We start from the raw sequence: 14,267 nt of genomic DNA on the forward strand, positions 1-14,267 counted from the left end.
AGTTTCTCCCTCCAAGCCAGGCCCCTGCACCTGTTTTGCCTTCAAGGAATGGAGAGGTGGGGGAGGGGAAATGGTCTCAGATGCCAGAGGACTCGGAGAGGAGGGAAGAGTTTAAGAACAGCATGAGTATGACAGGAGGGGGACGCGAAATGACACGAGCCAGAGAGGAGGGAAAGGACTCGGAGAAGGGGGAAGGGACCAGAGGTGGAAGGATGCTGAGGAAAGGGGAATTGTCCTGGGCGGGGAAAGGATGCTAACATAAAGGGAGGAGTTTCGGGGATAGAGGGAGGAAACTGAGAGGCTGCGAGAGGCAGGAAGGCAGAGCCTGTCCTATCACTGGATTTGGCCTTCCTCTATAGTCGCATTCTCCACGACAGAGACCAAAAAGCGCAGCATTTGGAAGGAAGAGAAAGTCTTTTGTTTCACCACTGCTTGACTCTGAAGAGGCTGAGGTGGATGGGGGAGGTCAAAGAAGGAGGGTAAGGAAAGGGTCTGCAGATCGGAGAGGCCAGTACACTTGAGAAAGGGGGCCAAAAGGAAAGTGAGCCAAAGCGGCTCCCGGTTGCTTGGCAACCACTGCGGTCAAAAGACAGGCGGGCCAGCTAAGAGGTGTGTCTCACGGAAACCACCGCGAGCTGTGGCCACGCCCCCCTAGCAACAAACCTAACAAAGTACCGCCCCCTGGCAACGTATTGATAGAGGCCGGGCTCGGTTGACCTGGTGCGCAGAGCCCTTGCGCAGGCGTAGTCCTCCTTCTGCGTCTACTTAGTCCCGCCTCCATGCAACTTCTTTTCGAGGCTTCTCATTGGAGGGCAAGCCTGCCAAGAACCCTTTGGTTTCGGAGGCGGGGTCCGGCCTCTGCTCTCACTCCAATTGGCCCCACAGACCGTCTACTTTGGGCTGGACAGTGCTACGTCTGCTCCTAGCGCGCCTATTGGCCCTGGAGGGCGATCCTTCGGTTTCGGAGGCGGAGCAGACGAGAGGGCACGCCGTGGATTGGGCGATGTCAAAACGAGGGGCGGTCTCTACTGGCGGGGCGGTTGGGAGACGAAGGGAGAGTCTTTTCAGCGCTGAGGACTGGCGCTGAGGAGGCGGCGGTGGCTCCCGGAGCGTTTGAGCGGGCTCATCCGAGCCCGCGGGCCAACGCGGATCCGGGCCCGACCGGCGGGACCGCCCCGGACTCCCCGCGGGCCTTCCTAGCCGCCATGGAGGACGGTGTCTATGGTAAGTCGGGGAGGGGCGGGGCCGGCTGGGAGCAGATGGAGGGTTTCGGTCCGAATGTTCCGCAGCGAACGATCTCCCCCCCACGACGCGCGCCTTGCGAAGCTTGTTCGGCCCCGTTGTCGCCTAGCTTTTGTGGGGCGCGGGACGGGCTTCCGGCAGGGCCGGAGAGCGGGGCGTTCCAGGCCATTGTTTGGGCCGAGCCTGTTTCCGGTGGCAGCGGGAGGGGGTGGGATGGGGAGGCGGAGGCGAGACTGGGGCGGAACCATTCCCTCTGGAGGGGCCGGGCGAGCCCAGTGCCTGCCGGGAGAGGGGAGGGGGGCTTCTGGGGGCGGTGCGGTGGGGAGAAATCGTGGGGGCCACAGAGATTCTGCTAGGGCAGGGGCGGGGGGCTTCGATGCCCCGCCCCTTCCCTCACTCTCGCAAGCTGTCATTAGCTTCCCCTGCCATGGTTACTTTCCATGGACCCAGGAGTCCGGGCACCCAGGTCCCCAGCTACCTCGCCAAGAATGGAGGCAGAAAACCAAGGTCTCAGGCCCCTTGCAAGTAATGAACCGCAATGTCAAGCTTCCAGCCCCCTTTCCCCTGTAAACCTAAGAGTAGAGGCTCCCAGCCCTTTTCTCTCCCAAGGACTAAGAGTCTGGATTCCCAGCCCTTCCTCCCCTGGGCTAAGGAATCTAGGCCTCCCAGCACTTCTTCCACTGACTGGAGGCGGGACTCTTATCCTCATCCTCCCCATGAACCTAGGAGCCCTGTCCTTCGCCAGATTTCAGAAGTCCAGGCTCCCAGTCCCCAGAACTGACCTCCTGCCCCTGATCCCCTACCCCAGAACCCCCGGACCTGACTCCGGAGGAGCGGATGGAGCTGGAGAACATTCGACGGCGGAAGCAGGAGCTGCTGGTGGAGATCCAGCGCCTGCGGGAGGAGCTCAGCGAAGCCATGAGCGAGGTGGAGGGTCTGGAGGCCAATGAGGGCAGGTGAGGCCTGGGGTAGGGAGCCTGGGGGTCATGGGACCAGGCGGGGGCCAGGGATGTCCGGGCATTGACCTTCCACCCTCTGCTCTCTGCCCCTGCAGCAAAACCTTGCAGCGGAACCGGAAGATGGCGATGGGCAGGAAGAAGTTCAATATGGATCCCAAAAAGGTGCTTGGGGCCACAGGGCTGGAATTGGCCAAGTTGGCATCTAGACGGGATTCTAGCATCTTGGGGTTCCGGAAGTGTGGTGGTTAAAGGTCTCCCTTAGGTGGACAGAGTTGGTCCTGATCCCTGGATCCAGATGTTGGCAGTATTTGTTCCCTGAGAACTAACCAAGTGCTTTGGCCTCCTAATGCTTTGCATATGCTGGAACTTCTACCTGAGTGGCCCTCCTCCCCTTTTTGCTCATATTTTAGGAGTCATTTCTCTTGTCACTCTTGTGTTCTCCAGGAGGAGCTTGATTGAGTCTGGTAGGGAATATAGACAGTGATGTATTCAAATGAGGGTTGAGAAGTGCCATGACAGAGAGAAAGGTACTGGACTGTGGACACTGAGAGGAGTGAACCTGGTGGCATCAAGGAGGGCTTCCCTCAGGAGGGTCAGGGTCAGGTTTGAAAGATGACAGGTTCACCAGGTGGAGAAAAGATGTTTGTTCATTCATTCATTTTACACCATTTCCTCTGGCCTGCCACTCTGCTAGGGAATGCAGAGGGCTCAGTGTAGAGTTTGATGCTGCCTTGCCCTCAGGGAGCCCCTAGACTCAGATACCACAATCCAGAGTGAGGAGTCCCTCGGTTCATGGTCCTCAAAACATCAGGAGAGCCTGAGAAAGCCCTTGTCCAGCCTGAGTCTTGACCCTCACAGCTCCTCGTGAACTGATGTCTCCTAACAGTTTTCCACTTTATTCTTCTTGCCAGAAGCAATGGTAATTTGTAAAGTCATTCAGCAAACATTCATGGAGCTCCTGTTCTTTGCCAGGTCTTGCTCTGGGGGGGACTGGAATTAACCTGGCAAAGGCAGAGGGAGCAGTAGATGCAACGTCTAGGCCATGGGAGAGGTGGTATTTAAGGACCTGGGAAGAGCCTGAAAATGAAACTCAGGCCCTGCTCTGTCGAGGATGGGGGTGGGTTTAGAGGCTAAGGTTTCTGGGGGTGTCTTTCTGAGCACGCCAGCACTGAGACCCAGCCCTTCCCACCAGGGGATCCAGTTCCTGGTGGAGAATGAACTTTTGCAGAACACACCCGAGGAGATCGCCCGTTTCCTGTACAAGGGCGAGGGCCTGAACAAGACGGCCATTGGGGACTACCTGGGGGAGAGGTGAGAACCGCGCCCCCTGCACCCAGCTTTTGCCGAGGAGAGCCCCTGATAGATCAGCCTTGCAACTGGACTGTGACAAAATGCACTGACACAGGGATTGGGGTGGGGGACCTTCTGAGGAACCCAGGGATCATCTATGAGCGTGTGGAGGGTATGGGACATCTGGGCAATACGGTGACCACCACCCATTTATGTCGGGACGGTGGAGAACATTTGTGGGTGGTGTGGGAGCGTGTGAACCATTGAAGACAGCTGGTGTGCATGGGAGCGACGTGGACAATGACGCAGGAAGTGGGGGGGTCATCATCGGGATATCGGGGAGCATGGAGGGCCCATGGACATCTGGAAACATGGGGGCCATTTGTGGGTGTCCGGGGTCTGTGGACCACCTACAAGCATAGAGTGCATGAGACATCAGGAGTGTATGAGGACCAGCGGTGGATGTCTAGGGTGCTTGGGAGTTTATGGACTTCTGGGACACATGCAGACAGTCTGTGGCTGTCGGGTGTGTGTGGGGACCATCTGGACTCCAGGGTACATGGGGACCTTCTGTGAAGTCTGGGAAACCTGGGGACCATCGGTGCACATCCAGGGTGTGTGGAGACCGTCTGAAATGTCTGAGGTGCACAGGACTGTGTGAGATGCCTAGGGTTTGTGTAGACATCTGGGGTGTGTGAAACTTGCTGGATATCTGGTGCAGAGACCATCTGTGGGTACCTGGGGGGCATGGGGACTGGAGAGTCTGGGAGCGTGGGGGTCATCGGTAGCTATCTGGGGATCGCCTGTGGACATCTGGACAGTCCGGGACAGTCCGGGACAGTCCGGTTGTCTGACACTGTGGGACTGGTTTTGTGGGCATCTGGGTTGCCCTGGGACTCTCCGTGGGTCTCTGGGGGAATAGGAGACCATCTCTGGGCATCTATGAAATCTGGGGTTCATCAGAGATGACCAGCAGAGCACATTTGCTCTGTTTCTCCCAACTGCACAGAGTTCCAGCCACACCAGAGTTCTTAAGGCAGATGGTCTTCCCAGGAGCGTTCTAAGTGTCCCTACCCCCATGTCAGGCCTGTGATGGGGGCTTGGCCAAAACTTTCACTGGCTACAGAGGTAGCCGCTGTGCAGAAGAGGGGTCACAGCCTCCGCAGTACTTCGCCTCCTCTCCACCCCCACCTGCCCAAGCCTCTTCCTGCCCGTGACCTTGTCCCTATCCTCGCAGGGAAGAGCTGAATCTGGCAGTGCTTCATGCCTTCGTGGATCTGCATGAGTTCACTGACCTCAACCTGGTGCAGGCCCTCAGGTGAGAAGGATGGGGTTGAAAGGGTAGGAAGGGACCTGTCAGGGCTTTCTTTGCCAGTGATGATCACCCCCTCCTGAAGGCAAAAACAGAACCAAAACTTAGGGGATGGATTGCACGTGAGTGTTGCCAAAGTCCACAGTAGAGCCTCCTTCAGGCATAGCCGTATCCAGGCACTCCAGTGGAATGGGAAGGACAGCTTTTGATTGTGCTCGCCATGGGGTGGGTGCTGCTTGCTGCAGACCCTCCTCCCACATGACAGCAGAGGCCCCAAGCAACCATCTGTTCCATGTAGCAACCTTGGTAGAAAGAAAGGGCGTTACCATATACATCATCTAGAGCCTCCTGGCCAACGCTCAGTGGTCAGGCTGGCCACAGGTGTGGTGCCTTCATTGGCCAGTTCTTCCCATGGGCACTGAGAGCGGGTAGGGGGTTAGCCCCGCCAGTCCTGTCATCTACCCTCGACTCGTCTCTGCCACAGGCAGTTCCTCTGGAGCTTCCGCCTCCCTGGAGAAGCCCAGAAGATCGACCGCATGATGGAGGCCTTTGCCCAGCGCTACTGCTTATGCAACCCTGGGGTTTTCCAGTCCACAGGTAGGGGCCCAGACCCCAGGGTCCTAGGGGAGGAGGGAGCTGGGGGTGGGGGGGGACTTGAGCTCCTGGGTCCCAGGGGCCCACATGCCCCAGTCGTCACCCCATGACTGTCTGGTGCAGACACGTGCTATGTACTGTCCTTTGCCGTGATCATGCTGAACACCAGCCTCCACAACCCCAACGTCCGGGACAAGCCAGGATTGGAGCGCTTCGTGGCCATGAACCGGGGCATCAACGAGGGCGGGGACTTGCCTGAGGAGCTGCTCAGGGTCAGCGCCGCCCCCCCCCCCCCCACCAGGCCCCTCAGCTCGATCCCCCTTTCTCCTCTCAGTGCCTGAGCCCCCTGCCCCCCAGGATCACTGCCTCGCCTACCCATGAACTGCATGGTTATACCAGCCTGCCCAAGTCTTCCCTCTCTCTCTCTCTGACTGCCTGTCTTTGTCTCTCTGTTTTTCATTTTATTTTTTCTTCTGCTGCACCAGGCAGTTTGTGTGATCTTAGTTCCCAACTAAGGATTGAACCCAGGTTCCCGGCCCTCTGACTCTTTGAGGGTCTTGGTCTGTCCCATTTTCCCCCATCTGTCTGTCTGTCTGTCTCAGAACCTAGCAGCTCTTCCACTGTCTCCATCTCTGCATCTTTTTTGTTTCTCCCTCTCTCCTCGCCAGAGCTCCCTCCACTCTTCCCCCTTCTACTTCCCTTTTCTCCCCAGGCTCCTCCCTCCCTTGGCCATCCCACCTGTCGTCTCACTGGCTTCCAGTGAGCCCCCTCCCCACTGCAGTAGCCCTGGGAGGATCCCAGGAGCCCCGAGGTACTGACTCTGCCTTCACCCCTCAGAATCTGTACGACAGCATCCGAAACGAGCCCTTCAAGATCCCCGAGGATGACGGAAATGATCTGACCCACACCTTTTTCAACCCGGACCGGGAGGGCTGGCTCCTTAAGCTGGGTACGTCCCTTCCTGACTGCTGGCTGCCTCTGCAAGTGGGGGACGTTACCAAGCCCAGGTTCTAGACTTAGTTTTTGCACGTAGCCACTGTATGACCTTAGGACAATGATTCGACCTCTCTGAACCTCAGTAGCCACATCTGAAAAGTGGGGTTGAGAATGCGATCAGGTCTCTTGTGCTGGGCCCAAGCCCAGGGCTGGCCTTGGAATCGGTGCTGCCTCACCCCGTCTGCTCACCAACACAGGTTTATGAAACCCCTCCTCCATCTGGGCCTGGTGTAGGGACTGAGGACACAGCCAAGAACCGAAGAGCACAGGCCCCGTCTGCAGGGAGAGTGTTCATGACGCAGGCTGCCCTCCGCTGTAGCAAACAGAAAACAGCCCAAGGAATTGGACCTTTTACCGTGCTTGGCAGGGACTCTCGGGGAGTCCGGGGCAGACCCACTCTGAGACTCCCGTATTTTTATCCCCACCTCCTATGGCCTCCTCCTCAGTCCTGTAGCATGGCAGCTGTTCTAGAAGTGTCCTCCCTCCCCAGAATGTCGCCTGTAGGCAGTAAAGAGCCTGCAGAAACAGGTTCTGGAGCGCCCCGATGCACTTCTCAGCTGGCTGGATTGGTTCCTGGTGGGGAGGGGAAGAGCTTCCCAGGTGACACTAGTGGTAAAGAACCCTCCTGCCAACACAGGAAACGTAAGAGATGGCGAGTTTGATCCCTGGGTTGGGAAGATCCCCTGGAGGAGGGCATGGCAACCCACTCCAGTATTCTTGCCTGGGAAATCCCATGGACAGAAGAACCTGGCAGGCTACAATCCATGGGGTCACAAAGAGTCAGACACGACTGAAGCGACTTAGCACACACAAGGGGAGGGGAAGCACCCTGGCCGGCTTAGGGGAATCGGGAGACCATGGCCACGGTGGGATGGGTGGGGCAGGGGCCAGTCCCCCTTGGAACACGTGGGACCAGCGGACTCCAGTTCAGTTAGCAGAGGTCCACAAGGGCAGCTGGCTGAGGGTTGGAGTGGTTCTCCACCCCGGCTGCCTGGGAGATTCACCTGGAAACCACAGGGGCCAGGCCACAGGCTCGTGAAAGCAGGGTCTCTGTGGGTAGGATAGGCCATTGGTCATGTTGAAAGTTCTCCAGGCGGTTCCCAGCGCGTGGCCCACGTTGAGAACTGCTAGCTTGGAGCTGGGCCTGGTAAATAGTAGGTGCTGAGGGAGGGTTGGCAGTGGCTTTTTAATGGAAAAGTGGTGAGTGGCTGCCCCAGGGAGACAGAGAATCTGGCGAGGAATTACAGTGGAAGCAACCCAGACAGGGGAAGGGTTCAGAGGAAGCTTCCAGCTCAGGAGCAGGCTCAAGGCAGGCCTTTCCTCCCTTCAGATCTTAGCATCTACCCTCTGGGGGGGTGACTGGGGGGTGCACATGGAATTGTGCTCTTAGAAGGGGGAATCTCTTCTCAGGCCATGGAGGCAGGTCCCTGGTGCACACGAAATGCAGATCACTCCTTTCAGCCAACTTGCTGGGGCAGATGGATTCCTGCATCAGCTCCAAGGGAGGCAGACAGGCCTGGGGGATCCCAGAGAAATTTAGATTCTTCATGGAAGGTCAAATGATGCCCCTGGCAGTGAGTGGGCGGGGAAAGAAAAACCAGAAGGACAACTTCCTGAGAGACTGATTACCTTCTGAACTACCCGCCCCCACCAGCCGCAGGACTCCCTCCCATTTCTTGGATGAGGAAACTGAGGCTCGGTCACTATCCAGCAGTCACAGGGCTGAGGTGGCGTTGGACCCAGATTTCTGACCAGAGCGCAGCACAAGGTTACTAGTAAAAGGCACCTCTTAAACAGTGAAATACAGGAAAGGGGATCAGTGGTAGTGGTAGCAGTTAATAGTGAAAACGATGGTTAATGAAAAGCTTTATTGCTGCTGTTTACTTCTGGGACCACAAGGGGCCCAGAAGCAGGTCACTTTGCAGCAGGAAGGTGTGGGTCTGAGTGGATCTCCAGACGGGGTTCCAGAGAGGGCAAGTGGTTGTCCTAAGGTCACACAGACAGGTGCTACTGGTGCTAACAGGAGTCCTCAACGCTCACCTTGGCCCAAGGACTGGGGGTTTCCTCTTCTGCCTCTTGGGGATGACTACCCGTCACCGTGGCAACAGAGGGCCTGCCTGGCTGGGATACATCCTGGGAGTGGGGCTGGAGTCAGGCACTGATGCTGGGAGGTGCTCATGGCCAGCTCAGCATCCTGGGTCTGCCCGGAGGGACAGGGTCTGGCCATTACCCCCTCGTGTGGATGTAACTGGTTTTCTTCCCTCTCTCTCCCTCCCTCCCTCTCTGCGTGTTTCTCTCTGCTGTTTCCGGTTCTCTCTGTCCCACCCGCTGCGCATCCCTCCCCGCCCCCACCCACGGCTCTTGGGGGCACTCCACTCTTCCGCCCTCCCTCCTCCTCGCCTGGTCCTGCCTGCTTTCTCGCTGTCTGCCCCAGGAGGTAGGTACACGGCCGGCCCCATCCTTGCTGCCCAACACGACACAAAGGGAGGGGACTGCCCTGGCCTCGGGGCCCACAGGAGAGGGACTGGGGGCCCGGACCCGGGTCCACAGACAGGCTTAGAGAGCGTAGAGCCCCACGCTGGTGGGTGGACCGATTCGCCGGGCCCAGACTCCTGGCCTGTCCCTGCTTGTCTGTCTTCCCACGCATCGCTTTGTCCTAGGCCCTGACAGCCCCACCTTCCCTGCGCTCGCTCTGTCTCTCGCCCCCTTCCCTGCCCTCTCAGAGGCCCCCCGCCCCGCTGTTGAGCCCAGGCCCCCTCCCCCCCTTCCCTTCCAGGGGGCCGGGTGAAGACGTGGAAGCGGCGCTGGTTCATCCTCACAGACAACTGCCTCTACTATTTTGAGTACACTACGGTGAGGGCGGGGCCGGGGAGAAGGGGCGGGGCTGGGCTGGGGAGAAGGGGCGGGGCGGGGGCGGAGTCCGGAGACTGCAGAATCTGAATCCTGTCAAACTCGTTCTCTCAGGACAAGGAGCCCCGAGGAATCATCCCGCTGGAGAATCTGAGCATCCGCGAGGTGGACGACCCCCGGAAACCAGTAAGACCCTCCCTGTACCCTGTTCTGCTGGCGGCGGAGGGCTCTTCAGGCCCCAGGGCTGGCTCTTCCCAGCGGTCCTTCCTCTCCCTTGTCTCCCCAGAACTGCTTCGAGCTGTACATCCCCAACAACAAGGGGCAGCTCATCAAAGCCTGCAAAACAGAGGCCGACGGCCGGGTGGTTGAAGGGAACCACATGGTGTACCGGATCTCGGCCCCCACACAGGAGGAGAAGGACGAGTGGATCAAGTCCATCCAGTGAGCAGGGGCTCCCGGAGTCCTGGGGGAGGGGAGGGTGGCGGGGGGCCCAGGGTCCTCGGCCCTCACCCTGGGATCCCGCCCCTTCCGCAGGGCTGCTGTGAGCGTGGACCCCTTCTATGAGATGCTGGCAGCAAGAAAGAAGCGGATTTCAGTCAAGAAGAAGCAGGAGCAGCCCTGACCCCTTGCCCCCCACTCCATTATTTATTTCGGAGCTGCCCTGCCCGGGTGGCCGGACCCCTGGGCCTCGGGGCTTCGGATCCTGGTTCCTTATTTGGAAGACTCATCGCCTCTAGCTCCTCTCTCGTTATTTGTAATTAGCACCCTGTTGGTAATCTTATTAATTATTTAACCACTTGCAGCCTGCAGACCCACCTCATTTCTTGGGGTTCACGGAGCTAAGGTGCTCGACGGAGCTGGCCCAGCACCCCCATCCATGCCCAGGGCCCGGAGTGCTGATCTCTTGGTAGCTCTCATGACGTGTGTGAAAACGGTGCTGACCGGTGGCCCCATGGGTGCGTCTCCACGATGGCTCATTCCGGTCTCACCTGTAGCCTGCGAGGGTGGAGTAAAGGGAGAAGTTTCACGTGGCTGGAATTAGCTTTCAGTTAGAGCTGCAGGGCGCTGACTGCAGGTATGCGGAGCTTCCCAGAAAAGGTGCTCCGTTCATTCTAGACGTTACTTGACATCCAGACACACACTTGTTCCGCCTTTGCTCCCACAGGCTTGTCGTCTTTAAGGAGCAACACATATGGGCTGGGCTAACGCTTTGAGGCCAAAGCTAGGAGCCAGAAGAGCTTTGAAGGGAGACGGCTCTGGGAGGGTGTGGAAGGATGAATCTGGAAAAAGGAAGGATGAAGGTTGGAGTGTTGGGTACAGCGAGTGGGAAGGCCCTGCTCAGGGTGCTGGGCCAGAAGTCAGTGCTGTCAGAAATGGACTGGGTTTGCCCGGTGTAGATGGAGTGGGGCTGGGAGTGGGATTCTGGGGAATTTGAACCAGGTTTCTCAGCCACCCAACGATCATCCTTTGGAGGTCATTTTAACACCAGGCAGGGATAGTGCTGAGAACCTGCAGTTTTATAACATCTTTCCCAGGAATCTGACAGCCTCCTAAAGTGTAAGGACCACTGTCTCTGACAGTGAACCCTTGGAGAGTGGGGTACCCCTGAGCCAGGTCCAGGTCTGTCCCCTGCTGCTTTCCTGCTTGGAGTGTGCCTTCCAGCTTGGGGTGTCCCCAGATAACAAAAGCGCATGGACCCCAAGATGGGTGTCTACAGGCCCGTGTATCTCTCCTATGTCCAGACTTGCAGCTGAGGGGGATTTAGTACAAAAAAACCACAACACCAGACAGGCCTAGGACCCAGCCCAGGCTGGAAGGGAAGCCTGTTGCCCCCGGATGTGCCAGACTTGCCGTTATTTCCAACTGTTGTGTCCTCTGTGTCCCCGAGAGAGCGAAGCCCTAATTGTCAAGTGCTGCCAGTGAGGTGAGGAGGTCTGACCCTGCCCTTAGCCAAAGGCTTCCACAGGCAAGAAAGTTCCTAAATGCTGTTAACAGCTCCTCTGGGAAATGCAGTTCCTTAAGACTTGGAGACTTGGTTTCCCTTAGTTTGATCCCCCATCCCCTCCTCCATAGGTGCTTCGGCATGCTGGGAAAGGAAACCCAGTCTGATCATTTCAAACCCAGGGGCTGATGGGAAATGGGGGTTCCCAAATGAGGAAATAGAATTCCCAACTCCTCTGGAAGGTTCCATGGGAATGGAGCCGTTGACCCAAGAAAGTCATGGGAAATGAGGTCCCTGGATCAATAGAGTCCCACCACAATCTTCCCCCTATTTTGTTCTCCACGGACTTCCCTGATGGCTCAGTGGGTAAAGAATCCGCCTGCAGTGCAGGACATGGAGGTTCTATCCCTGAGTCTGGAAGAGCCCGTGGAGAAGGAAATGGCAATCCACTCCAGTATTTTTTCCTGGAAAACTACATGGAGAGAGGAGCCTGGTGGGCTACACTCCAGAGGGGTGCAAAGAGTCAGACACAGCTGAGTAACTCCAGTATCCTTCCCTGGAAAATTCCATGGAACAGAAGAGCCTGGCAGGCTCTAGTCCATTGGGTCACAAAGAGTCGGACATGACTCCGCACAGAATACATGGGATGAACCCATAGGTACTGAGTGCCTGTTGTGCAGAAGTGCCTGGCTAGGCTTAGCGAATGGCTTGTGCTGAGGCAGGGAAAAGTACGTTGGAGTAAGTGACAGCAGCTCATTGTGCGTGTACAGTAGTGATGCAGTGGGGACGGGGTGAGGGAAATGAAGGGGATGCTTGGGCCCAATCATTTGGGGCCTGGACAGCTGTGTTAGGGCTTTGAATGTATCTTTAGCTAGAATGGGAAGCCCTCCAAGGGTATGACGCAGGAGAGTGATGTATTTGGATTGATGTTGCAGGAGGAGCCTCTGGCTGCTGCAGGAGAATAATTTGGAGGTGAACAGGGGCGGTAGCAGGGGTGTAAGTTAGGAGGCTGTGTGGTATAAAAGGGTTTGACTGTAGAGGTGGAGAGACCTGAACCCATGAGAGTCATTTTGAAGAGGAGCCAGCAGGACTTGGAGAGGGCTGGGTCAACTCTGGGATTCTCGCTTGAGCAACCGGTGAGCAACCAAGTCATTTACTGAGATGGCCAAAGAGGGGCTTTACGGGGGAGAAATCAATGGTTCTGTTTGGCCAAATTAAGCTGGAGATGCCCGTGGAACATTCAGATCACCTCCAAGTTGTCCTTCAGTTGTCCCGGTAATGGGTCTTCTCCCCAAGCGCTGAGAAATTCTGGCTTCCAGCTTCTTCTTCTCCCAGGACCCCATACTCCCAACCCCCCCCCATTACAAGTTGAACCATGTCCCCCACAGATCCAGATACTGAAGTCCCAACACACAGTACCTCAGAATGTGATCTTACTTCAAAATAGGATCATTGCAGATATAATTGGTTAAGATGAGGTCATTCATGTGGGCCCTAATCCAATTTGACTGGTGTCCTTACACAAAGGGACATTTTGGACCCACAGAAGGAGGGAATGCCATGTGATGATGAAGGCAAAGATAGGGGTGATGCTTCTGCAAGTCGAGGAACACCAAAGATTGTCAGACCACCACCAGAAGGTAAGAAACGGGTCTGGAATAGATTCTCCCTCACCATCCTCAGAAGGAACCAACCCTGCCGACACCTTGATCTTGGACATCTAGTCTCCAGAACTGTGAGATAATGTCTGTGGTTGAAGCCGCCCAATTAGTGGGACTCATTTACAGCACCCCTAGTGAACTAATACTACCCCTTCACCCTCAGATCTAGGAGTCCAGGACCCCAGCCGCCTCCTCCCTGAGACCCAGGAGCCTGGGCTTTCACTGCGCCTAACCTGGCTGGGCTCCATGCAGCACCCACCCTGGGCAGATGCGCTGCATATCAGTTCAAGAAACACCAAATGTGGCAGCAGTGGCAGCAGGGAAAGAGGCAAAACCTAACCCTCTCACCTTTTCTCCATCCTCCACAACGTACATGTGACCCTAATGCTCTCATCACCTTAGTTCTTAAGCCAGGAGTCCACACAGCATCTCAGCTGAGTCTCCTGACCCTGCCACCTCCTCCCTCCTCCAAACTGCATCCCTCAAAGACACAAATGAATCGGATACCAAGGTGTAGGGCAGAGGGGCGGGGGTGCAGATAAGTGGAAGCCAGGAGATCCTAGATGCAAAGACAGAAGACAGACCCAGTCAGAGGAAAAAAAGAGAAAGATGGAGATGGGATCAGTCAAGGACAAGTTGAGAACAAGAAATCAAGACAAAAAGCCATGGGAGAAAGACACCACAGAGACAGGTGACAAGGAGAGACAGACAAGGAGAAAAAAAAGGTAGAGGTGGGGAAAAGCTCAGACAAAAATAGAATCAGATGGGAAGAGAGGCTGAGAAAAAGACACAGATGGAGAGATGGGAAAATAAAGACCAAACTGAGGACGGGTGGAATGGGGAGCTGAAGGGAAAGGAACAAAACAAAATTTCAGTGAAGAATTTTGATTAAGGTGAAGGCAAGAGAATGTCAGGGAGGTAGGTGGTCACATGGAGAAAGGGGTAAACTGAGGCACAGTCACCGTGGGCAGGGAGCTAGATGGGACAGGCAGTGCCGTTCTGAGGTGTGTGCGACGTGGCCACGGTTCAGTGTGGGTGCTGGCAGGTTGTTTCTGAGCACCTCCGTCAGCGGCAGTGGCCCCAGGATATCTGGCCACCATCACAGGCCACCCTGCAGAAACCTGACTCTGCTCCACTCCCGAACCCTCACTGACTCCTGGTCCCCTCTTGAATTCTAAGTTGAGACTGCAGTAGAAGTCACTGATGCCCACACCAGACACAGAGCTGAGATCCAGAGAAGTTGGAAGCCCAGGGTCTCTGCCCCACAGGCATTTCTGCGTTCCTGAGCCTCGGAGTTCCCATCTGTCAAATGGGGCTGTGAGAATGGACACATCTCCTGGACAGCCTCCCCTCTGCCTCCTGAAACACACACATGCCCCACGTTCCTCCAAAAAGTTGTTTTTGTCTTTTTTAAATAATGT

General features: G+C 56.6%; 1 protein-coding gene across 2 annotated transcripts; it reads left to right on the forward strand.

Annotated features, from left to right (window-relative positions):
- The first annotated feature begins 1,009 nt into the window (after nucleotides 1–1,009).
- CYTH2 (cytohesin 2) lies at nucleotides 1,010–10,045 on the forward strand. Of its 2 annotated transcripts, XM_065926436.1 has the most exons (12): nucleotides 1,011–1,224; nucleotides 2,051–2,198; nucleotides 2,297–2,363; nucleotides 3,394–3,512; nucleotides 4,729–4,809; nucleotides 5,288–5,400; nucleotides 5,521–5,669; nucleotides 6,235–6,346; nucleotides 9,170–9,246; nucleotides 9,358–9,429; nucleotides 9,530–9,684; nucleotides 9,778–10,045. In XM_065926436.1, exons 1-12 carry the CDS (start codon nucleotides 1,206–1,208, stop codon nucleotides 9,863–9,865), a joined length of 1,200 nt encoding a protein of 399 aa, XP_065782508.1. In that variant the 5' UTR covers nucleotides 1,011–1,205; the 3' UTR covers nucleotides 9,866–10,045. The 2 variants fall into 2 exon arrangements, with proteins under 2 accessions (XP_065782509.1, XP_065782508.1); XM_065926437.1 differs by lacking the exons at nucleotides 9,170–9,246; nucleotides 9,358–9,429; nucleotides 9,530–9,684; nucleotides 9,778–10,045 and adding an exon at nucleotides 8,828–9,080 and having other exon boundaries at nucleotides 1,010–1,224.
- The last annotated feature ends 4,222 nt before the right edge of the window (nucleotides 10,046–14,267 follow it).

The sequence above is a fragment of the Muntiacus reevesi genome, chromosome 2 (genome assembly GCF_963930625.1).
Source record: "Muntiacus reevesi chromosome 2, mMunRee1.1, whole genome shotgun sequence".
Classification (NCBI taxonomy): domain Eukaryota; kingdom Metazoa; phylum Chordata; class Mammalia; order Artiodactyla; family Cervidae; genus Muntiacus; species Muntiacus reevesi.